Genomic DNA, 25,213 nt, shown 5'->3' with positions numbered 1-25,213 from the left:
TAATTTCATGGCTGCAGTCACCATCTGCAGTGATTTTGGAGCCCCCAAAAATAAAGTCTGTCACTGTTTCCACTGTTTCCCCATTTGTTTGCCATGAAGTGATGGGACCAGATGCCATGATCTTAGTTTTCTGAATGTTGAGCTTTTAGCCAACTTTTTCACTCTCCTCTTTCACTTTCATCAAGAGGCTCTTTAGTTCCTCTTCACTTTCTTCCATAAGGGTGGTGTCATCTGCATATCTGAGGTTATTGATATTTCTCCCGGCAATCTTGATTCGAGTTTGTGCTTCTTCCAGCCCAGTGTTTCTCATGATGTACTCTGCATATAAGTTAAAAAAGCAAAAAAAAAAAAAAAAAAATTTAAAAAAGCAGGGTGACAATATACAGCCTCATGCACTCCAATACAGTTGCCTTAGATTCACTTCCCCCCATCTTGCTTACCTTCTCGGACCTTCTTCTACTCTTCCTTTTTGTTCTGTCTGTGAAGTTCTCAGTACCCTATGTACTTCTGATATTTCCACTCAATGACACTTAAATTGCCATTCTGCCTGCTTCCTTATTGGAGTGAGAACAGCCTTACCTGCCAGATCCCAGAGGGAGAAGGGGGATCAGGATGTCTTCACCTACCGGTCAGCACAGCCAAACCAGAACACCATGTGATCCAAGACTGTTTCTCCCTTAACTTTTAAAGTCCATTCTGCTCTGGTGGGCTTGATCAGGTGCGGATGAAAATACAGATGGGTTAAATATCCCACGTCCCAGGCCGTCTCCAGAAAAGCCAATTCGTTCTCACTTATGTATCCCCCCCTCCTTCTAGCCTGACAATTCCGAGGGGGTCAAGAGTTTTACAGCAGATGGGACACCTCCTTGGGGAGGGCAGAATGCGAGCACATAAAGACCAAGTTTCTTCTCCTAACAATCCCCTGGCAATTGCTTGGTAATAATTTTCCTCAAGACGGTGTGGACACCACCTCCTAAATGACCTTCACAAATTTCCTTCCTAAGCCCTAACACGCTCGTCAACCTGTGTACCAAGCAATCGTTGCCACCTGCCTATTCCAGGCTCCTGTGGGTCCCCACCCCTTCTAATCCCTCCCAGGGGGGTGATCAGGCCCCCTCTTCCACCCTACTGGGTGGGCTCCTCCTCACCTGAGCGCTCAGTTCCCCTGCTGCTGTCCACTACCTGCTAACGTGAGAGGTCCGGGCATTGACAAGCAGAATCCTTCTAGAAGGGTGAGGCACCTTCCCCCCTCTAGAAGATTCAAGCCGCAAGGCCTCGGAGTAGTCCCAAATGGGACTTGTCTCCTAAAAGTGAGGAGTTTCCCGGCCCATGCACCAAATGTTGTAGCCACGCGTTCTGGGAAACAAACTCACTCAGAAGGACAGTGCAGATAGTGGAGTGCAGTTTGTTACACCAGCGGGCCCAAGGCAGAGTCTCCTCTTAGCCAAGGACCCCGACCAGTTTTTCTGAAAACCTTACATACCCTAAGTGTATGTGCCCAAACCCACCTCCCCAAATTCCCTGAAACTAGTCTAAACAAAGGAAAAGAAAGATACAATCAAAGTTAACCCTGAACATATGCCTTAGGCCTAAGTAGTTAACAGTGGACAATTATCAATAGGCCTGTGGTCATACCCCAGTAAACAGAATGTATGCTTCTATTCAGTTCCACAGTTAATTACGGTATTCTTTTAGGGAGGGAGAGTCTAGGTATGAGCCCTGGGGCTCTTCCATCCAGGGGCCTGGTTTTCCAGTTGGCATGTCATTTCCATAGATACTGGGCATACAGCTCAAAAGTCCACAGTCCGGCCCACGATGGAGTCCTGTTTCAAGAGGGAGCCTGTTCTGTCTGTTTCCTCTTCAGCTGCACTGAGACATAAAGCAATATGGTACCAGAGCCCCCCTGGAATGACACCAGTCGGTTTCACGACGACAATAAGACCTGCTGTGTGATTATGGGCAAGTAACTCAGCCTCTCTGGGCCTCGTTTGCCTAAGTTGTAAAGTGGGGCAATGGGCGGGCACCCCCTTCATAGTGTGGCTGTGAGTAAAGCTTGCTGATGTCAGCAGAACTCAAGAGGCACTTTTCCGTGCTGAGAACTTCAGGAACATTCTCATTCGTCTTCGCTGGAGCCAGGGGCTGCTCCCATCATCCCCTCTGTACGGATGAAGAAGCCACAGACGGAAGGGCTGGTGTCCATCCGCTTTGTAGACAAGACCCTGCAGAGGCACTGTGACGACGTTGCCCACTCCTAGCAAAGCTTCACCCTCCCTGGGAGGACAGAGAAACCGACCCTGCTCAGAGAGAAAGAGAAACAGAAGCAGAGAGACAGGAAGTCAGAGAGAGAAGCTGCAGAGACAGAGGGAAGATTCTAGACCCCGACTGAGGTGGGGGCAGAGTGAAGGGGAATGTGGGCCCCCAATTCTCCCCAGGGACCCCTTGTGCGGAGGGGAGAGAGGTTGCAGGTCCCTCAGGGCACCCCAAGGTGGCTGGGAGAGTGGCCTTGAGCAGAAGCCTAGAGCAGGCACGCAGCGCTGACTGCTGTCCCCGAGGTGCCCTGTGGTGAGGGCCCCAACAGCGGCCAAGCGGGGCAGCCAGAAGGGAGCCCAAAGGTGCCCATTCTCTGAGGCCTCCCCAGAGCTGCAGTCACTTAAGCCCCTCAGCTCCAGCCCACTGCCCCTTTCCAAAGCAGGAAACTGAGGCAAGGCAAGTGAAAAACCAGGAGTCCTGGGTTTTGAAAGGGGAAGGTTGGGAATCCAGAGTCTTGGGTCTAGATCTCTGCCCCAGCCTCTCAGAGCCACCCAAGGCACCCCCCTACCCACAGAGGGTGATGTTCCAAGTGGGCTTCCTGGAAGAGGGGGCACCAGGCTGGACTTGAAGGAGCAGGGCTGGGGCAGGGGGAGGGGAGGGACAAGGGTCCAGGCATGGTTCTCAGCCACCCCCTGAGCAGAGATGGCCCAGGACTGGGAAGGGGACGGTGTGATTCCCAGGAGACCCTGGCCTCCAGACCCCTGGCTGAGCGTCTCCCAGCTCCGGGGGGAGGAGGAGGACAGGGGACTCAGCATGAGGCCAGAGCAGCAGCCGCAGCCAGAACATAAACCTGTCAAGGCTTCTGGCGCCACCGCCTTCCCGCTCCAGCTCCCAACAGGCCCTGGCTGGGCTGACGGGAACCAGGAGTCCTGGAGCCACGGTGGGGTGAGGGGTTTGGGGGGGGCTGTGGGGGAGACAGGATGTGGAGGCAGCTCCCGGTTCGCAGCCTGAGTCCTGCCCAGGAGCTCCAGCCCACCCTTCACACCTGCTCAGAGGGTGCCCCTCCATCGCCGCAGACACCAACTTCTCTGCTTTCACGGCATCACAGCTTCTGGTCCTCTGTGGGGGTTTCCAGTCCAAGCTCCAACTGCTCGCCCCAGGGCAGGCCGATAAACCGAGAGGAGAGTTGTTGGGGCACAGAATAGCAACTTTATTCGGAAAGCCAGCAGACCAAGAAGATGGGAGACTGGTGTTGCAAGGAACCATCTTCCCCACGTTAGAATTCAGGCTTCTCATACTAAGAGGGGAAGGGGGAAAGTCCCGGTTCCGGCCAGACTCCAGAGGGGATGTGTTCATTTCTTCCTTCCCTGCTGCCATTCAGAGGTGGGCCTGGTCAGGATCTGTCCCGTGAGCTAATCTAAGGTATTTTAGCTTAACACTCCTTACCTGGGTGGCAGGGTTCCCAAAGGTGGTTCAATATGTATAATACAAGCTTACAGGTGGGATTTCCTTTGGTGGTCCAGTGGCTAAAACTCCACACTCCTAATGCAGGGGCCCTGGTATTTGATCCCTGGTCATGGAACTAGAGCCCTAACTAAAGATCCCACAGGCAGCAAGACTCAGCAGAAGTAAATAAATATTTTTTTAAAACCCCCAAACTTATGGACAATCGTGATTAACTTGTAATAGAATATGAAGATCCTTCGCTATTACCTGGGCACTTGGGACCCTGGCCTCTGGATGCCCTCCAGCCCTCAACTCACCAGGGTCCCCCCTGCCCTAGCCGCCCCCCAGCAGGACCCCCACTGTCCCTCCTAGCCTCTCCGCTTCTGCTCAGTCTGGTACCTTCTATGTGGCTGACCACTCCCTCGCCTGTTGGACTCCACCCGTGTCTCTCTGGACTGGGCCTGAGTGAGGGGTCGCCAGGCTGACAGTGAGCCCAGCACTGGGGGACCAGGCCTCCCCAGCTCCTTGGGGGCAGAGGCCTCTGTCTGTTCCCTGCTGCGGCCATGATGACACACAGTGGCAGACGCCTGCAGAATAAACGCGGATTCCTTTTCTTATAGTAAAACGCACATGTCTTAAGTGAACAGCTGGATGGAGTTTTACACAGGCGTACACCTGAGTAGGGCTTCCTTGGTGGCTCAGTGGTTGAGAATCCGCCTGCCAATGCAAAAGACGTAAGAGACATCGATTCTATCCCTGGGTGGGGAAGATCCCCTGGAGGAGGGCATGGCAACCCACTCCAGTATTCTTGCCTGGAGAATCCCGTGGACAGGGAGGCCTGGCGGGCTACAGTCCATGGGGTCACAAACAGTCGGACACGGCTGAGTGACTAAACAACAACCACACCTGCATCATGCAGTTGGAGAGCTAGGTCACTTGCACCCCCAGCAAGCTTGCTCGTGCCTCAGTCCAGGGACAACCTCTACCCCAAGTCGATCACCCTAGGTTATTCTTGCCTGCTTCTCATCTCCCTACGGAGGGGATCACATAGTGTGGATTCCTCTGCCTCAGGCTTCTCTTGCTCAGTGTGCTAACATTCAGGACAGTCACCCACGGGGTTTGCCTGGGTCAACCATCCACGCTCCGTCATTGCTGAACAGCCTTCCTCGGTGCAGGCCGAGCTCCCACATGCCCTTTGCCCCAGGGATAGACATCTGCCCTCTGCACTGTGTCCAGCTTGGACCTGGCACGAACAAGACTGCCGGGAGTGTTCTCGGACCTGACTTCTGTTGGAGGAGGGCGCGTGTTTCTCTCTACAGAGGAAATACCGTGAGCAGAACTGCTGGGTCCTAGGGGAGACGTCAGAACACTAGGTCCTAGCCTGGTCAGTCCTTGCCGTCCCTCCGCGGGCATGTCACACCTGTCCCCACCCTCTTCCCAGTGGACACACGGGGTGGCTCCCCCACCTCCCTCCAGCAGCCCAGTAGCTGAAACTCCAGACTCTTTGGTCTTATTTGGGAGAGCTGGTCAGCTGTCCTGACCTCACTGCCCCCACCCCTGTGGGCCCAGGGTCCCCTCTCACAGCAGAAGGGCCCATTGGCTTGGTCAGCAAGCCGAGAGCCCTTTCCCCCATGAGAGCACAGAACTTTCTTCCTGCACTGGGAGCGCTTCCCATGGCACTGCGGGGCCGTCTGCTTGGGATGTGTCCCTCCGTCTTGGCCACTTTGTTCCCCAGGACAGGGGCTGTGGCCACGCTGTTCCTGTCCCGATGCTCAGCACACAGCCCCGGGAGGATGACGGCGGGCGAGGATGCACAGAAAGGTGGGATGCGGGGTCAGCCCGAGATAAATGTCCCCGCCCGGGGCACTGAGCCTGGGGATGTAGGCGCAAGGTCCAGTCTGCCTGCAGCTTCGAACTTCCGGGGGCCTTGCTGCAGCCTTGGCGTCCCTCTGGAGTCCAGGCGGGATTGAGAATCTGCCCTTCCCTTCATCCCCGCCAACTAAGACTTAGACTCCAGGCAGGCCAGCTGGGGACAACCACAGCAACATCAGCCAGCCACCCCAGGCCCCAGGGGTCCACGTCCCAAACAGCTCAGGCTGGACCACGTCCATGGTGGGAAGAGAAGGGGTCTCCTGCCCTGTTGAGGCCCTTCTCTGACATTCTTGGAGACTCCTCAGGGGGCTGTGGCTGGACCAGGGGAGAGGGGTAAGCTGCGGCCCTGGGACAGTGCATGGTCAGGCTCTGCGAGCTGAGGTGCCACTGCCTGCCCCGCCCTTGGCCCTGAGCCCAGACCCAGGTTCCTCTCTTCCCAGAACTTGATCCCCTTGAGTGGTGTTACGTGCTTTGGCCCGATTAACCTCCTGAACCTTCCAGAAAGGAGTGGAAACATCCTCCTACTGAGGAAGCTGGGGGTGGGAGTGGGAGAAGGGCAGGGGACCACTCTGGCTGCAGCCCAGATCAGAGGCAGGGGTCCGGGGGCTGGGCACCCTGGGCTCCCCACCCAGGGCCCCGCGGCCCCCTCCCCTCCCCTCCAGCGAAGTTCTAAGACCCCTCCAGGTCCCACCGCCAGCTGGTGGCACTTACCACACCCTTGTCTGTTCATCTGTAAAATGACGCTAATCACGGGATGGCCCCAAGGATGTGAGGTTCACATACGTGAATTGTTCAGTCCAGTTTCTGGTGTCCAGTATGTGCTGGACAAGGATCCTTGGCCTCGCTGTGCCCTCTGCCTGTGGCCCCCGCTGGGCTGGGCTGGAGTGACTGGGTGGGGTGGAGGGACAGAGGGGGCAGTCTGAGTCTCCCGGCCTCTGTCTCTGCTGCCCTCGGCCTCTCAGCCTCTATCCTACCAGGGGTGCATGGAGAAGCGGTTTTGAGGGAGGCCAGGAGATGTTCTTGGAGTCCTTGGGGTTCAGAGGGGAGAATGAACTTGCCGTGGAAGGAAGTCACAGGGGTGGCCACAAGGAGAAGGTGACATTTGAGGTGGGCTTGAAGGACCAGGGGGATTTCAGCTCCAGGTAAAGGGGTGGGAAGATGGAAACAGCAGCAGGAGGGTGAAAGGAACAGCATTTGTGAGCCCTCAAGCTGCCAGAATGACACGGAACCTCGGGGCCGACTCTGGGCAGCTCATACCCACAAGGCAGGCAACACCATGTCCCCAGCAGCTCTGCAAAAGTCCCCAGGGCCACCGGGGGGCAGCCTGCATCTCGGCCTGGGGCCAATCAGAGGGTCCTGGGAGGACGACGCCCTCAGCCTGGACTACCTTCCGAGAAGGGACCTACCAACAGGACCCTGAAGAGAACTCTCTCAGGTCACGCCCTCGCATCTTTGTGCCCCGGGTGGAAACATCTCCCAGGGAGCTTAGGCTGGTGGAGGTCTTCAGACCCTTCCGTGTGAACCAGCATTCCCAGAGGAGCCTCTGATCCATGCCAAAGAGTGGGGGGCACATACACACTTGTGGAGAAAGGGGGGCACAATAGTCCAGCGGGGCCACTTGGGCTCCTGCTGCAGGGGAGAGCTGGGTGTCGGGAGAGGAGCCAGGCGCGGAGATGGGGGACTGGGAGGTTGCAAAGGGTGTCAGGGAGGGCCCCTGGGGACCCCCGCATACCTGCCGGTTGGAGTTATGGGTCGTGAACCATCCCCGCCCCTGACACACCTTCTCTTTCTCACCCCTTTTGGCTTCAGTTTTGCCCCTTTCCCCTACTGAGCCCAGACCTGGAACAGAAGCCCATTTTCTGATTTTATCTTGTGTTTATTGGGAAACGGTCGTGCCCATCTCCGGGCCAGCTCAGACGGCTTCCCCCCAGGAAGTAAGAGAGTTCCCATGGCTTGTCAGAGTTAAAAATAGAGACAAGTGACGCGGTGAGAGGCAGAGAAAGGTAAGAGTGGGGGACACAGGGAGAGAGAGGCAGAAAAACGGACAGAAGGGCAGCGGGATACAGCAGGTCCTCTGCCCTCACCGGTTCGTCCGTCCACCAGGCTGACATCAGAGGCCGTGTGCCCCGCTGGGTGTCGCTTCACAGCTCAAGGTCATTGGCCCTGAGTCTGTTTCCCCCAGGTTTGTGCGCCTGAGAGCTGGGGCGCTGAGTGGGCTGGCGTGGTCACTGTCACCCACCGCCCCCGCTCCCAGCAACAGTGACGGCCTCTGCGCAAGTCGAGCCCCTGCTGATGCAGGACTGGCCTTGAGGGCCAGGACGGGAGCCAGTGACTGTCTGCTGAGTGTAGGAGGGAATGAACGAATGAATGAACAATGAATGAGTGACCCGAGGACCTCACCGCTCATCTCTTCCATCCTTTACATTCACGAGAGAACTGAGGGGGGTCAGACAGGGCGCCAGGGCTGGGGCTGGGACAGGACACCCCTTGGGCCCTGGGAGCTCCACAGCACCGCCCCTCATGGCTCTCCCTGAGGGCAGGTCTCAAAACACGGCTCTGGGGCTCACTCTCCCTCTCTGCTCCATCGGGATCCCGGTCAGCAGCTCTATGGGTCAACCACCCTGCGTCGTGAGGCCTTCCCCTCCAGCCCAGTCCTGGACTCCTAGGCCTCAGTAGAGCCCAGGAAAGCCACCCCAGGTGAGAGCCTGGGGTGGGGTTCGGGGAGGGGCGTGGGAGGACGCCCTATCCACACCAAGTTGGGCTCTCAGCCACCCACGGCTGGGCTCTGGGCTCAGGAGCTGGCTGAGGCTTTGTGGCCGGGCTGTGTCTGTCACAGAGAGTGGTGCCTGTCCCCCGTGGGGGCCTGTGGTCTGGGACAGGGGTTGATCGGGGTCTTCTCCAGAACTCAACTTGGGGGCTGGAGGCCCAGGGAACCATGAGGGGGTTGGGGGCCAGGGGACAGCTCTAGGTTTGGCTGTGGGGTAACATGGTGGCCTAAGGTCCTCTGGGACATCCATCCGGTCAGAGGCAGCCAGGACCCCTGACCTCCCCGACTTAGGGGTCACCTCCTGCAGATCCCTTTCCGCATGCCCCTCACCCTGACCTCAGGCAGCCCTCCATCTAGGACAGGTTGTGGCCCCTTTCTCCAGTCTGGAGACCACAAAGATGGGGCCGGGTCTGATTCCACAGGATTGGCACAAAGTTGGTCTGTGCCCGCTCTGTGATGTTGTGATATAAGAACTGTATACTTGGTCTTTGCCAACAAAGGTCTGTCTAGTCAAGGCTATGGTTTTTCCAGTGGTCATGTATGGATGTGAGAGTTGGACTGTGAAGAAAGCTGAGCGCTGAAGAATTGATGCTTTTGAACTGTGGTGTTGGAGAAGACTCTTGGACTGCAAGGAGATCCAACCAGTCCATCCTAAAGAAGATCAGTCCTGTGTGTTCATTGGAAGGACTGATGCTGAAGCTGAAACTCCAATACTTTGGCCACCTGATGTGAAGAACTGACTCATTTGAAAAGACCCTGATGCTGCGCAAGATTGAAGGCAGGAGGAGAAGGGGATGACAGAGGATGAGATGGTTGGATGGCATCACCGACTCAATAGACATGAGTTTGAGTGAACTCCAGGAGCTGGTGATGGACAAGGAGGCCTGGTGTGCTGCGATTCATGGGGTCGCAAAGAGTCAGACACTACTGAGTGACTGAACTGAACTGACTTGGTCTTTGTCCTGGTTCCTGGGACAGAGCTCTTAAAACTTTGGAATTTTCTGAGTGCCAGGGTGAGAGAAGCATATTTTGTTATTCATAAGGAGCCCCTGTCAAGCATACCTCAGTTTATGCTAATGAGGTGACTCTAGGTGGGCCCCTAGAGTGCTTTAAAAAAAATTTTTTTTTATCTTGGAGCTTGCAGGATCTTAGTCCTCAGACCAGGCATCCAACCTGCACTCTCAGCCATGAAATCACAGAGTCCTAACCACTGGGTTTCCTTGGTGGCTCAGACTGGAAAGAATTCGCCTGCAATGCGGGAGACCTGGGTTCGATCCCTGGGTTGGCAAGATCCCCTGGAGGAGGGCATGGCAACCCACTCCAGTATTCTTGCCTGGAGAATCCCCATGGACAGAGAAGCCTGGTGGGCTACAGTCCATGGGTCACAAAGAGTCGGACACGGCTGAGCAACGGAGTACACACTGGCACTGGACCACCAGGGAAGCCCCCCTAGATGGCTTTAAGATGGAAACAACCACGTGACTAAAGGGCTGGAAGTTTCAGCCCTACCCTCCATGGACCACACCATCCAGAACCCCCTGCCCTCCAGCCGCATGATCAGAAGGCCAGAGGGGAAAGGCCAGGGTATTTAATCCCTCTGCCTATCGCCCCCTGCCCCTGCCGGGCAGACCCCTCCCACGGCTCCTGCTCACTGGCTCTGGAAACCCCACCAGCCCTTCAGGGACAGGAGTGTTTATGGCCCCATCGGTGCCCTGGGTCCCCTTGATACGCTGCCCACACCTTTGTAAACGCTCTCGATTGCCCCACTAGACAGTGCGCCATCTGTTTCCTGCCGGTGGCCGACCCATGCCGGGTGCTGGTGGAGAGCAGGGCCTTACAGTTACCCAGTTCAACCCTTGCTTTTACATAAGGGGGAAATGGAGGCCCAGAGAGGGTAAGTGATCCGCCCGGGGTCAGCCAGCCCCAGGGTCGGCGCTCACGGCTGCTCTGGAAAGGCCAAGGCTTCGCTGGGCGGAGGCTGGAATTCCACGTGCCCCCTCCCCTCCCTGCCCCTCCCAGGCTGGTCACGTGAGCATTTCCTCCACACCAGGAGCCGGAAGTGTCTGCAGTGGCTTAATAAACCCATTAGGGCTGTTTGCACCACCCGGACACAAACACCTGGGCACCCAGCCAGCGCCCTCTTCCCTGCCCGGTGCCCCAGAGGGTGAGGTCCTCCACGTAGCAAGGGGCGTCTCCTGGCCTCCTCGCTGTCCCTCACCGCACCCTCCAGCTGTGCCCACCCTGCCCACCCAGCAGGCACTGTGGCTTCCAGGCCTTTGTATGCTCGGTTGCTCCCGCCTGGGTCCCTTTCTTGGGGCCACCTGGCACAGTGCGGCCCCTTGTCCAGGAAGCCCTCTCCTCTGCGTTCCCTCCACCTCTTGTGCTGGCTGGCTGCCCTCCGCTGTCCCCCACAGCGCCGGGCGACGTGAGGACAGAGCTCCGCCTGGGTCATCTCGACCCAGAGTGGAGTGGATGACAAACGCTCGGTGCCCTGCATGGGGTTTGGGGCCCCAGTCTGAACCCAGGCATCTCCAAGGAGCAAGCGCAGGAGTGGGGGTGAAGCCTAGAAGCTCCAAGTCCTCCAGCCAGGAGGACAGGCCACAGAGAGGAGGCCCCCAGTAGGGCAGGTGAGCCTCACGAGACCTAACGGGTGAGAGGATGCATCCTCACTGCCCGGATGGCTCGGCCAGCCTAGGACCCCTGGGCTCCCCCTGACGCTGTGTCCTCCTGAGAGGGACTGGGACAGGCACGCAGGGAGACCACCGAGGTGTACCACGACCCAGCCACTCAGGGGGCTGCTGCGGACATTTATTCCTGACAGGGACAGGCCCAAGCTTTGGGCTAAGGATACCCTCCCCTCCCCCTTAGTTAGAAACACTCTCTCCTCGGGCTCTGAAGCAGCAGGGTGGGCCCCCCAGCCTGCACCAGGGGACCCCCCGGAGCCCTCAGGAGCCCCCCATGGCTGAAGGCCTGGACATGTGGTGGGTATCATATTTTCTCATGAACACCAGCTCCCCTGGGCCGGAGATGGGCGTGCTCCCGCAGGTGTCGTACCTGGGGGGCGTGGAGGGGAGAGGAGAGAGGGAGAGGATGGTGAACGGACAGCCCGATTGGAATCTGATGGCCATGGCTTAGAGCCTGGAGCGCTGTGCCCCTAAATCTCAGAAAACGCAGCTCTGTCTTCCCGCTCTTTGTCACAACCCCGCCCCCATGGTCTCCTCCATTCCCCACACCCAGGATGCCTCCACAACAGCATCTGCGTTTCCCCTGATCAAAACCTGCCACCGGCTCTCTCTGGCCTTCAGGATACAGCTCAGCCTTGAATCAAGGCCCAGGCCTTGGTGGCAACTCTTAGGCCCCCAGACCCTCCCCACCTGCTTCCCTCCCCCTCCTCTCCAAATTCTCTTTAGGGACCAGATGTCCCTCTCCTCTAGGAAGCCTTGTGGACACCGCTTTCTCCACCAGGTCCCAGCATCTGAGTTCTCAGTGAAGCCTTGAGCGCTCAAGTCAAAGCTCAGCGTTTAGAGGAAAAACAATTCACTTCCATCCACCCGGACCGTCTGCTGAGACCCCACGTGCAATTCCAGCTCTTGCCACCAGGGGGAAGATGGTGTCCGCTCAGAAAATGTGGCCTCCCCCACCGGCCCCACCCTTCAGCGGGTGTCAGGCAGGCAGAGGGAGGAGGGAGGCAGGGGTCAGTGCGCGCACCGGCTCTAGAACACTGGGGATCCTTTGATCAATAACTGTTACCCCGTTTGGGCTTCAGGGAAAACCTCTCCAGCATAGCTAGCAATGTGGAGCAGGGTTGGAGGCCTGGATCAAGGGGAAGGGAAGAGGCGGCCCAGGTCAGGGACCCCACCCTCCCAGGGGAGTCTCGACCCTGTCCACGTACCAGGTGAAGATGAGCAGGGTGAGGAGGGCAGCCAGGAGGATGGCCAGCAGGACGGACAGGATGGCAATGATGACCACAGTGCCCGCGGTCTGGGGCCCTGGGGCAGCCTGGAGCACCTCGGCTGAGGGCGCAAGGCGGGTGCCGCAGGTGGGTAGGGCAGGAAGGGAGGAAAGAGATCCGACCTGAGAAGGGGGACCTGAAACAGCCCCCAGGCCAACAGTCTCCCAGCCCAACCGGGAAAGAATGGGGCGGGGGCACAGGCTGGGAGAGGGGCTCTGACGGACTAGGGGCTGGCCCATTCCTCCCAGCCCACCCCAAGTCCGCAACACCTGGCTGCATACCTTGCTGCAGGTGAGTCTCACTGGACCACTCTGTCTCAGCCATGGGTCCCCTGTCACTCATCACCAGGAACTTCACTCTGAACAGGAGATCCAGCATTGAGTGGGGGAGTCCCCAGGACCTGAAACCCTCCCACCCTGGTGCCTGTCAGTCTGTCTCCCTGATTCCCAGGACCTGGGGGGAACAGCCTGGAGCTAAAAGCACGGCCTTAAGAGTCCGCCGGAAGGGGCTCTGATCCCAGTTGTGACCGTCCCCGCTGTGTCGCCTTGGGTGCATGGCCTGCCCTTTCTGGGACCCTCTGTCCTCACTTGGGACTGTGTGGAGTGGGCTAGGTCCCCCAGCACAGAACATCAGTGAATCAAGTCCTGAATGAGATGAGATGGGGCCCAGAGGACTAGATGGGGAGACCCTGCCCATGTGGTCCAGGTGACCCATGGGGTGGGGGCTCAAGTGTGTGTGTGGGGGTCTCTGCTCAAGAAGACAGGACAATTCACCGCAGCCTGCCTGGTCCCCTCCTGCCATTGGCAGAACTGGAGCCAGGCTCCCAGGCACCCGGGCTCAGGTCTGGACACAGGCAGGAGGCGTCCACCCCCACCCTGGCCCGGCTGCTCACCGGTAGGGGCCAGGGCCCGGCAGCGGGCGGTTACAGCCTCTTGTCCTCGGGGAGCAGCGGGTATCATTGCCGACGCGAAGGACCCGGAGCTGGTTGCTGGGCTGGCCGCCTGGGTAGAGAGCCCGGCTGGCCCTCAGCGTGAGGTAGTAGCCCCCCTGGGGGAAGTCAGCAGGGACCGGGGTGTCCTCCACCTTCTGTGGGGCTGTGAACTTCTGGGTGGCTGAGGGTGGCAGTGAGGGTCAGACGGTGGGGGCGGCCACATCCACCTACCCCCTGCTCCCCCCAGGCCCGCCTGCCCATTTCACAGAGGGAAAAGCAAGGCCCCAGCAGCACCCACCGTTGCTGTGGGCCACCACCAGCCAGATGGCGTCAGAGTCGGAGATGCTGGGGTGGCTGAACTGGCCCCGCGGCTGCTCCAGCGTGAAGGTGGACTGGGTGAGCCTCCCGCCCAGGGTGGCGCTCGAGAGCTGGGGCACGTAGCCGATGCGCTCTGGGCCGGGTGGGGGGCAGAGAAAAGAGGCTCAACACGATGACCAACTCCCCACAGCCTCGTCTGGGGGCTCATGGTCCTGGAAGCCCCAGTCTGATGGGGGAGGCATGGTCCTGGAAGCCCCAGTCTGAGGGGGGAGTTAGGGCTTTTCCTGGGAGTTCTAACGAGGCAATAGTCAGGAGGGCTTCTTGGTAACTCTGTATCCAGCCCCTGGCCCCTGCCTTGGGAACCTACTAGGGGTGGGCACCATGGGAGGTCTGGGGGAGGCCTTGCCCCCTTGGGTCCCTGGGGTATCAGTGAAGCGCAGGGCAGGGGAGGCTCAGGAGGCCCCTCCCCCAGCTGCATAGTCAGTTCTGGGAAAGGCATCTTAGGTCTTGCTGGAGTGAGACTCAGCTATGGGGGAGCCTGAGCCCAAGCCTGAACCCTAGGCTGGACTCTGGCAGAGCCCAGTGACCTTGAGCTCTGACACTGTCCAGGCCTCAGTTTACCCACCTCTCCAGTCTCCCCAGCTCCACCCACATGGTGCAGGGTGGTTCGTTTGATGGGAGGAGTGAATGGCTTGGTGGGGCGGTGGTGGTGACACAGGAAGAGCCCAGGCCCAGACGTGGGGACGGGTCCTGGCTCAGAGCGCAGGGTGACCTCTCCTCATCTAGAGCTCTGCACCTCCCGCCCCCCTCAAGACTCCCTCCCCTTTGGGAACTTGGCCCCTTCTCAGCCCCCAACAGCCCTGTCCACCCTTCAGGCTCTGCTCAGAGAGCTCAGAACCCCTAATTCCTCTCCGGGCCCCCTATGGCCAGAGCTCCCCCTGAGCTGCAGAAAGATGAGATGGGCTTTAGGGAAGTTTCCAGAACCCTCTTCCTCTTTTGGTTCAGTTCAGTTCAATATGATTCATTTCTATTACATTCAGCTCAGCCCAAAGGTTCAGGGCTAGAACCTTCCCCTCTCAGAGCTCCCGGCTCTAACACTGAGGCCCAGGGCACCCTGCATACAGCAGGTACTTAATGTTCGTGCTTGGGGAAAGGCACATAGCGGCAGAAATGGGGGTCAGGGGCTGCGTCTCTAAGCTCTTCCAGTTTAAGAGCCTGACAATGAACAATGCCGGTCGCTCCCTTGCAGAGCTTCCTTTTGGAGTGTTATCCTTAAAGACTTCTTTTAATTTTTTTTAATTAAAAAAATTTTTTTTTGGCCACGCTATGCAGGATCTTAGTTCCCCAACCAGGGGTCAAACTGCACCCTCTGCAGTGGAAACACAGAGTCTCAACCACTGGACCATCAGGGAAGTCCCCTGAAGTCTTCTTTAAAGCTTTCCTGGGGACAGGGAGGAGGGGAAGGAGGGAAGCCACTCGGTGACAGCTGGACTCAGGAGACACAGGGATGAGGAGCCCAAAGAGAGGGAGGAAGCGTTCCTTGCTCCCCTGTCTTGGGGGGCGGGGGGGACAGGTGTCTGCCGTGTGATCTCTTCTGGTGGGCTGTCTCCCCTGACCCACCTGGGACCCAGCCCCAGACTCAGGACTCAGAACTCAGACTCAGGAGGCAGCTGGGGGAGGTGGGCTCTGTCCTCCGGAAGCCTGAAGCGGGGTGGGCACCACCCCCTCCCCATCCCACCCCTGCCCTGCCCCGACCCTCACTCACCCAAGCTCATCCCTGTCTGGAGGCAGGTCAGCAGCGGCAACAGTGCCATCAGCAGTGGAGACTGTCCCCTGCCAAGCCCCATGGCCAGAACAAGCGTCCAACCGTCTGTCCGTCCGAAGGTCTGTCCGCAGCATCCAGAGCCCCAGAGGCCCCGCTCCCTGTGCTGGGATGGGGCGGCTGCTTCTGGCACCTCCTGCTGCCCCTCCCAGGCGCCCCCTTCTCCCAGACAACTGGTCAGACGGGTTTAGGGACTGAATCTGTTGGCCGTGAGGATTTGGCATCGCCAGGGAGGGGTCTGAACAGAATAATTAGCTGCTGTGCTGCCAGACCAGCCGGGACACCCCACCCCCACTCCAGGAGGGCCTAGACAGCGAGGGGCCCCGGGAGGGGGCGGCAGCCCTGGGGTCCAGGCAGCCCCAGGGGCAGTCCTGCCAGGCCCCGTGGCATCTCCTCGTCCAAACAGTCCTCCAACCTGGCACACAGGGCTCCCCATGGCCACCCTGTGCGGAAGGGAGTAATCCTCACGCCCTGGACGAGGCACAGAAAGGGGAGGGGGGCTTGTCTGAGATCACCCAGCCAGCCGGGGCAGACCCCAGAATTGGAGGATCACCCCCAAGGCAAGCCTGGGGGCACTTAGGGCACTCCCTGCTGCACCCCTGCTGCCTGGCCCCGGGAGGAGGCTCCCCCACATCACCCTCCCTCCTCTCCTTATCCAGGTGACCTTCTCTCTCCTTCCTCCATCCCTGGCCACTGCTAGAGCAGGACAATCCCTCCTCCAGACAGAAGGTTCTAGGCTGGGGCCCAGGGCCAGTGGGCGGAGCATGTACCGATCACTTCTCACCTGGACTGGAGGAGCAGCCCCTCACGGGGTTCTCTGCTCCAAGCACGGGCACCCCCCTCAGTCCAGCTCCACACCTGACCAGAGACACCCTCTTAAAACTCAAACTCCTTTGGGGGACACTTGAATTTTAAAAAAACAATTAATTATATTCTTTAGTCATTGTAAAGCATTTGATTTATATCTCTATATAATCAAATATATAATCTCTTTGATTGCCAGCCCACCTGAACTATCTTTCTTTCCCAAAATACTTAGAGTGTGCAAATTGTTTATTGCAGTGAACTTCAAAAAAGGGAACTACTCCTACCCACAGTATATTACCTGGTAGACTTTTTTCGACCAGCTGTTTACTTGGACTTGCTAGTAAATGGTTCTAGACTTTGCAGGATTGAACATTACTGTATTTCACCAGTGATTGACTCGGCCTCAAGGGAGTGTTAGTTGCTTAGTCATGTCTGACTCTTTGCGACCCCATGAACTGTAGCCCTCCAGGCTCCTCTGTCCGTGGGATTCTCCAGGCAAGAATACCTGAGTGAGTTACCATTTCCTCCTCTAGGGAATCTTCCTGACCCAGGGATTGAACCTGGGTCTGCTGCATTAGCAGGCAGATTCTTTACCATCTCAACCACCAGGGAAGCCCAGCTCCCGGGGAACTGGGGGCCAAAACCAGAGTGGAAAACTCAGGGAGCAGGATTTCCCAGGTGGTCCAGTGGCTAGGACTCTGTGCTCCCAATGCAGGGGCCTGGGTTTTATCTCTGGTCCAGGAGCTAGGTACCATGTACCAAGTAAAGATCCTGAATGCTACAAGTAAGACCTGGCACAGCCAAATAAATGAATAAATATTTTAAAAAATATTTAAAGGGGGAGGGGAGGCAGACAAGGTTGGGGGAGTCCAGGTGTTCATGGGGAGCCTCAACCAAAAGGTGCTGAGACACCCTCTCCCAAGGCCTCTCACCTCTATGTCTTGGCTCAGGCCAGGCTCTTCCTGGAGGGCCCTCGCTGCCTTGTGTACCCAGCGAGCTCTTGTCCTTCAGCCCTACCTACCCCAGGGTCTGGCATCACCAGAAACTCCCCTCATTGGCCTTGGTGCCTCTTCTTAATGCCCTCCACAGCACCTGACATGTACCTCCATCTTATTATATAACCGTTGCAATAAAACGTATTGTTACATCAAGTGCATCTCTGGACCTGGCCCTCCTCCCGCTGGAAGCTCCTGGAGGCAGGAACCTCCTCTCCCTCCCCACAGGATGGCGCGATGGAGGGGGTGGGCTCCTGGCTCTGGCACAGGGGGGCCCTCCACAAAGCACCACTTCAGCATGTTGCTGGTTACACAGATGGGCTTCAGATGCAGGTCATCCTGTGGCTGATGTTTAGCCGTGGGACACGGAGGTCACGCACGTACTTTGAAGCAGGGGTGTGGGCCTCTCAGAGGACATGACCAGTGCTGCTGGGCCTGGAGGCAGAAGAGAGGGGGACACAGGCCGGTCCAGAGGGGGCCCAGCCGGCAAGTCCCGGGCAGACCCAGCCCCGGAAAAGCTTCTTTATCTCACCAGCCTGTTATTACAGAACAGGTCACACCTAGGAAAGTTGGAAGTATACAGAACAAAGAATGCCTTTACATACAGTCCCCACCCAGATCCAACAATTGTTAACATTTTGCTATACTTGCTCTCAAGCCTCTCCCGTGTGTGTGTGTGTGTGTGTGTGTGTGTGTGTATACACTATAGGAGAGTATAGTATATATGTGTGTATAGTATACACATATATGCTTCTCTGGTTGCTCAGTGGTAAAGAATCTGCCTGCAATGCAGGAGGTGCGGGAGATTCAGGTTCGATCCCTGGGTTGCGAAGATCCCCTGGAGGAGGAACTGGCAACTCACTCCAGTATTCTTGCCTGGAGAATCCCCATAGATAGAGGAGCCTGGCGGGCTTGGGGTTGCAGTCCATGGGGTTGCAAAGAGTCGGACACGACTAAAGCGACTAAGCACAGTATATATATACATATACACTAAGTTACTCTCTATACATCAATATGTACCTATATGTATATATAATATATACCTATATGTATATAAAACTTATACTTACATATATATGTATACTTACAAAAAGTATGTGTAAATATATACTTTTATACTGTATATATTACACTTACATGTAATATATTTTAATATAATGTACAGTAATAAAAGAATAGATTTACTTTTTTCCTCTTTTTTTACTCTTCTGAAAGGCCGCTGAAAGCAGCCATCATATCACGGGAGGAGCCGGCTTCAACCGTTCGAAAGTACATTCTTGCCCATCCACTCATCTTCTCAGATCCCAGAAGCAGGCAGGCAGGCAGGCCTGATTATTAATCTCATCACACAGATGAGAACGCCGGGCCCCCGCAGGGAGAGGAGCCTTCTCGGCCCTGTGGATGGGCAGTGGTGGGGTTGGAAACCGGCCCCCTTTTCATCTCTGTTTAACCCAGGGGCCATAGGAGCAAAGGACCATGCATCTCTCTCAGTCTGTGGCCCCCGCATTACTGCTCTGCACAAGGTCTTGCTTTTTTTCCCTAATCTCTTCCAGCCCTTCTCTATCCTATTTCTGCGCTCCCCAAGGCATCAACTGTCCTCAGTTTGGTATGTGTCTTTGCATCCGTTACCTGTGGCTGCAGTGATGTGTATTAAGGTGGTCTGTGGTCCCCAGTGCGCAGCTCATAAAGCAGCATCCTTGGTTCCCTGAAAGAGCGCCGGAGTGATAAAGGTGAAATGGGTGTGTGTTTGTTTTTCTATAACAAGCCCCTTTCAAACACACCTGAGTTTAAGTTGCTATGATTTTGGAAAGCCCCTAGCTAATCACAGGATGGGGGCTGGTTGCCAAGGGAACCAGCCACGTGATTAGAGGACTAGAATTTGCAGCTTCATCCCCTGACCTCTGGAGAGGGGAGAGGGGCTGGAGGTTAGATTAATCATCAACTGCCAATGGTTTAACCAATCATGCCTATGTAATGAAACCTCAAAAAAAAAAAATCACAAATATTGAAAAAAAAATACTGAAAAATCGTCCTATTTCTACTGATTTGAAATGATATTTTAAAAAAATTTTATTTGTTTAGCTGTATCAGGTCTTCACTGAATCAAGCGGGATCTTCCATTGCATCCCAGAGACTCTCTAGCTGTGGCTCGTGGGCTCAGTAGTTGAGACACACGGGCTTTAGCTGCAGTGTGCAGGCTTAGCTGCTCCACAGCCTGTAGGACTTTAGTTTTCCAACCAGGGATCAAACCCACAGCTCCTGCATTGCAAGGCGGATTCTTAACCCCTGGACCACCAGGGAAGTCCCTGAAATGTTAGTTTTAATCACAAGCCACAGACGTGGGCAACCCTCAATGGCCCTTTTCACTTGATCCAGGTCAAGTTCCCATAGGTACCCAGGGCAATCCTCCCCACAGCCCACTCCGGGGCACCAGCCGGCTCCATCTGTCCCCCAGGCCCAGTCCTCCTTCCCAGACCCACAAGGCCTGAGGAGTCCCCTTGGCCCTGCATTCAAACTGGGGCTGCTGCAGGCGAGCCGGTGTGAAGGGGATGGGGACCAGAATGCCTGGGGGAGCCAGGAGGGCTGGGGGGGAGGTAGGACACACCTAGCCCTGGGGAATAGTCTGTTCCCAAGGACCTACCTGGCCATGTACCTTTGGGGTGACTCATGGGACAGGGTGAGGCTCCCAGAGATGTCTGATGACCCGAGCCCACTCTCAGCCCATTCCCCAGCCCCAGCCCCAGCACCCTCCCACCCCCTGCCCCCACCGCCCTGGCTGCCTGGATTCAGGGCTCGGACAAGGCACAGGGACTGGAGGGCGAAGCTGAGCCTGACGCTTCCATGAAATAACGCGTGGAGGCCTTGGGCCACCTCCACTGGGGAGCAGAGCAAAGCGGGCCGAGGACTTGGAGGGAGAGGCCAGGATGACTAATGGGGCATTCCTCTCTGTCCCTCAGAGGGGAGAGGTCCAAGTCGGGGAGAAGAATGGTTGTCAAGGGCGACGCATTCTTCCCGGGGATAACTTCAGCCTGCATCACCCCACAGGGAGTGGGGTTTCGGGGAGGTGGGAACTGGAGTGTCTGTGCCGAAGGAGCTTAGAGATGGTCACTCATCTGATGGGGGAGGGGAGACTGAGGCCAACAGAGGGGGGCAGGGCTGCCTGCGGGGCTCACCCAGAGGAGGAGGAATCAAGGGTGACCCCTGGGCTCCTGTCCCTAGAGGTCCAGGCTGGGAGCAGTGGTGGTCGGTGGAGAGAGGGCCAGGACACAGCTGCAGCAGGCCCTGGGGAGGAGAGGAGGAGGCCAGGAAAGCTGGGTCAAGGGGCCAGTGTGAGCCCGGCCCTTCCTGCCTCCTAGCCTTTGCACACGCTGTTCCTGCAGCTCTCACCACGGCCCCCTGCCTGGCTCACGTCCCCAACACTGTGAGGGTGGGTGGATCAGTCTGCTCCAGCCGCCAGGGCAGAATGCCCCAGACCAGGTAGCTTAACAGCAGACCTTTACATTCTCCTGGTTCTGGAGGCCGGAAGGCCAAGATCACATGGGCAGGGCTGGAGTCTTCTGGACCTCTCTCCTTGGCTCATCCCCTTCCTGCCTCCTCACCTGGTCTGTCCCCTGCGGAACCCCGGTGTCTCTGCGTCCTAATCTCTTCTTATAAAGGCACCAGTCCGATGGGGGTCACGTCCCCACCCTCAAGGACTTAATTACCTCTTAACTTCATTATCTCTTTAAAGACCCTCTCTCCAAATACAGCCACACTCTGGAAGTCCCCTGAAGGCCCAGCGGTTAGGACTGGGCACTTTCACTGCAGGGGGCACAGGTTCCATGCCAGTCAAGGGAACTAACTAAACAGCCACACGCTGAGGCTTCAGCGTAGGAATTTGGAGGAACACAGTTCCATCTGTAGTGGTCCGCTCCCCGGCCCCCACCGTGAGTGGGACTGGATCTGACCCTCCCTCTGCGTGGCCTGGAGGGCCTCTGGGCTGGGTCCCTGGACCTGTTGTCCCGCCCAGCAGCTGCCCCTCCCCCCTTCCGAGGGGACCGGTAGGGGTGGGTGGGGTGGCCGGGCTGCAGAGTGAGCAGCGGGGTGTGGCTCTGTCCATCTGCTCCTGTTTCACGCTGGCCCATCCCGAGAAGGTGGTACCTGCCCTGCCCTCTACCAGGGCCCTGGCAGCTCCCCAGGCTGCTGTGGGCACGACGGGAGGGGCCCCAGGGAACCCAGGAGGCAGAGCTGGACATGCCCTCCCTGCCTTCCAGCTTCCTCCTTAGGACGGCGGGGCGGGGTCGGGGGGGGGGGCGGCAGCACTCTGCAGAAAGTGCTTGAGTCGCCATCCTCCAGAGGCACCAGTGAACCGGCCCTTAGGATGGGATACCAGCCCTAGGGCCCTTCCTAGGAGGCAGAGAGTCACAAACCCCAACAAGGCTCCGAGGCGCTCCAACATGAAGGGAAATTCTTTCATTTCCGTGAGCGCAAAGCCAAACAGGAACAGGCTTCCCCGGTGGCTCAGTGGTAAAAAATCCGCCTGTAGGAGCCGCTGGAGACATGGGTTCGATCCCTGGGTCGGGAAGATCCCCTGGAGGAGGGCATGGTAACCGACTCCAGCATTCTTGCCTGGAGAATTCCCATGGACAGAGGAGCCTGGCAGGCTACAGTCCATGGGGTCACAAAAATTCGGACACAAGTGAAGCAAACAGGAGCTCCTTGTGTTCCCCCAGTGGTCCCCCAGTGCCTGGGGCCTGGCACCTTCCCGGGCATGACAGACAGTTGCTGTTCTGACTGCCTCCTGCAACGCCCTTCTTACATCCAGGACACGGCTTTCCTACTGCTATGTGCCCCCCACCAGCCAGCACTACCCAAATGACGTCTCTGCTCGAACTCGGCCCCCTCATCCCCACTCTGGAAGCCCCCCATAGTTGGGGGGCGGAGCCTGTATCTGCACCTCCCCCTGCAGCACCCAGAGGGTGGGACGTGCCAGGCGGCCAGGGCACCCACACCAGACAAAGAAGCGGGTGTCCTGGCCAGCCCATTCTGGCCGGTGTGAAGGGCTATTTGTCTTTTATAAAACATTCAGGCAACAAAATATGTATTACATACCTACTGGGAGCCGGGCACTGTGCTAGCTCTAGGGGGCGCCCTGGTGAGCAAAGCACATGTGGTCCCTGCCATCCTGGAGTTGAGGGTTTAGCGGAGGAGACACAAAAGCTCACTGTTTTAAATGTTTGATTACAAAATGGAAAGAAAAGATGTGGAGGAGGAAAAGAACACGGCTCTAGGAGAGCTGAGGGGTCAGGAAGGGCTTCCCTGAGGAAGCGTGAATGGAGCTGAGAAGCGATCTAGAGAAAGGGGCCTGGAGTGGAGGCATGGTCTCCATCGAGGGAAAAGCAAGTGCAAAGGCCCCGTGGCAGGATGGGAGGAGGGGCTAACAGAGGCATAAATTCAGGGAGCAAGGGATGGACCCTGGGGCCTCGCGAATGAGAAGACCTGCTCACACAGGGAGGAAACCTCTGACGGGGGAGCAAAGGTGTGACACCATTAAGGGTATCATCGAGTTCCTCTGGATGCCGGGAGGAAAACAGGGCTGGGGAGCAGGGGTGCAGACGTGGGGAGACCAGCAAAGGGGCGGCTGCTGACACCCATCAAGAAACCGGGGTGGTGGGCCTGGGGGACTGCAGGGAGTTCTGGGAACTCCCAGATGGAGAGAAACGGATGCTTCAGAGGTGAGAGGAATAAAGTGAACCCCAAGGGTGAGAGGGAGGGAGGGGTGCTGGCCGGTTTCTACCTGCTGTCATTCTGTTGCCTTTGATTTTTGGCCCAATGAGTCATCTGTGAGTCATCGCCCCCACAATCACTGCTGTTTTTTCCTTCTTCACAATGAACTTGTTTTTAACCACTGAGCCATTATGTGATGGGCCAATGGATTTGGAGGTACTTCCCCAAGTACAGCCCTGGAGAAAATGGAAAACATCATTTAATAAAGAGATTCTCCACAATGCGGTTGTCACCAGGCTCCCTGCTCCAGGCTGTCACGAGCTGGCCCTGGCGGTCTAGCTGGTGACCCTCTCGAGCGTGACTCTGAGGCAGAAGGCCCCAGCACAGCTCCCCAGGGCCTAGCGTGATGGTGCCTGGGCTGGTGATGACCGGGCCCGCCGCCCCAACTCCCTGTGGACTCCGTGATGCCCGGGCACGCCTGCTCTGGGGCAGCACGCCCACAGCCCAGTAGGCTCACTTGGTGGCCTTCTGCTGACCAGGGCTGGCTTCCATTTTTGTAAAACACTAATGATTTGTTAGTGTTCTTGTGGATTCACTCACCTACAATGTCGTTTCCAGAACCCCCTTTTTCTGGGGATCGGCTCTAAGGCTGGGGTGACAGGTCCATTTTCAGAACATAAGGGACCCCATCTTGCATTCATACCCATCCCCACATCAGAAACCTGGGCACAGGAGGGACTGCCCTGGTGGTCCAGTGGTTAAGAATCTGCCTTCTTGTATAAACTTTAATTACGTCGAACTGGTTCACAGGGCTTCTCAGGTCTGCTATATGCTTCTGCTTCTTTGTACTTTCATTCTATTAATTTCTGAGAGTTTGATATTGACATTCCAACTAAATGTCTTAATTTATCTACCTAAAACAACTGTAATTAAGTGGAGCTATATCTAACTTTGTTCTGTATTTTCCATGCCTCCTGTAAATGTGTTACTATATTTTCATAATTTAAAAATTAAAAAAGAAAGATTAAAAAAAAAGAATCTGCCTTCTAATGCAGGGGACATGGGTTTGAACCCTGGTTGAGGAACTAAGTAAGATTCCACATGCCGTGGGGCAACGAAGCCACAGCTAAGGCCTGACACAGCCAGATAAATAATTTTTTTTTTTTTAATGAAGGAAAGATACCCAAGCACAGCCTCTCCCTATGGCTCGTCTCCCATGTCTAAGAAGTGCCGGATTCCTCCAATCACCTCCCAGATATTTCTAGAATCCACCTCTTCTTCTCCAACCTGCTTCGTCTGCCCTGGCTCAGGGCTGATTCCATATGCCTGGAAGACCAGGTCACCCTCCCTCTTACCAGGCTCCCGGCCCCCCGGCCCTGCTGCTGTGGCCCCAGGAACCACCTGTGCCACCACAAGGCACGACTATTTACACCTGATCTCCCCTTGTTCCACTCTTTCTCCTTCCCTCCTCCTTTCCTCTGTCTTGACTTCCATTTGCCTCCTGAGAAGCGTCTCACCCTAGTTAGTCCCCTTGACCATCAGGTGGGGTCAGTTGCCTCCCCTGCCCAGTCTTCACTCACCACGTTGCAATGTCTGTTTAGAGCTCGTCTCCACGGTCAAGCCCCAAGTGGCCTCGATGAGAGCAGCTCCTCAGAGGGGCTCGGAGACGCTGTTTGGAAGTGAGTGGCGGCCCTAGAGATGCACGGGACATCACAGGACTCTGAATCTGCCAAGATTCTGGCACTAACCAGCCACCAAAGGACCCCGGGACACGCAAGAGCCAGGGGTAATTCCTGCTCCTGGCTGATCCTCCATCTTTGGGCAGGTTTGTTCATCTTTTCACTCAGCAAACACCAGTGGATCCCTCTTTCTCACTATCACTTCCTTCCTGGGCAGGCCCCAAGCCAGGCATCCTGGGTCTTAAGGGCCTTGTTGTCTGATATTGGGGCCAGGCCTGGGAGGGACCGTGGGAGTTGGGCTCCACTGGCGATAGCTGGCATGGCACAGGCCCAACTTTTAACCCTCCTCCAATTCTAAGATTGAGCCTCTCAGATGGCTTGGAGGCAAAGAATCGGCTGCCAAAGCAGGAGACACGGATTCAATCCCCGGGTCGGGAAGATCCCCTGGAGAGGGAAATGGCAACCCACTCTAGTATTCTTGCCTGGGGAATCCCATGGACGAAGGAGCCTGGCTGGCTATAGTCCATGGAGTTGCAAAGAGTCAGACACAACTGAATGACTAAACAACAATTCCAAGAATCCAAGAGGATCCTGGGCTCTACAGCAGCAGAATTCCAAAAGAGGCAGTCTGATGGGATTGGTTCTCATGGCCAAGTGTCACCCAGGAC

General features: G+C 56.8%; 1 protein-coding gene across 1 annotated transcript; it reads right to left on the bottom strand.

The window, feature by feature from the left end:
• Window positions 1-11,280: 11,280 nt before the first annotated feature.
• LOC133063175 (uroplakin-3b-like protein 1) lies at window positions 11,281-15,530 on the bottom strand. The gene is made up of 6 exons (XM_061152293.1): window positions 15,302-15,530; window positions 13,517-13,669; window positions 13,180-13,399; window positions 12,569-12,645; window positions 12,228-12,348; window positions 11,281-11,389 (listed from the first exon to the last, which is right to left on the bottom strand). The coding sequence occupies exons 1-6, from the start codon at window positions 15,381-15,383 to the stop codon at window positions 11,281-11,283; spliced, it is 762 nt and encodes a 253-aa protein (XP_061008276.1). The 5' UTR covers window positions 15,384-15,530.
• Window positions 15,531-25,213: the final 9,683 nt, after the last annotated feature.

The sequence above is a fragment of the Dama dama genome, chromosome 10 (genome assembly GCF_033118175.1).
Source record: "Dama dama isolate Ldn47 chromosome 10, ASM3311817v1, whole genome shotgun sequence".
NCBI classification, from domain to species: domain Eukaryota; kingdom Metazoa; phylum Chordata; class Mammalia; order Artiodactyla; family Cervidae; genus Dama; species Dama dama.
The sequence above is the reverse complement of the archived record's forward strand: the minus strand, read 5'-3'. Positions and strand labels throughout refer to the sequence as shown.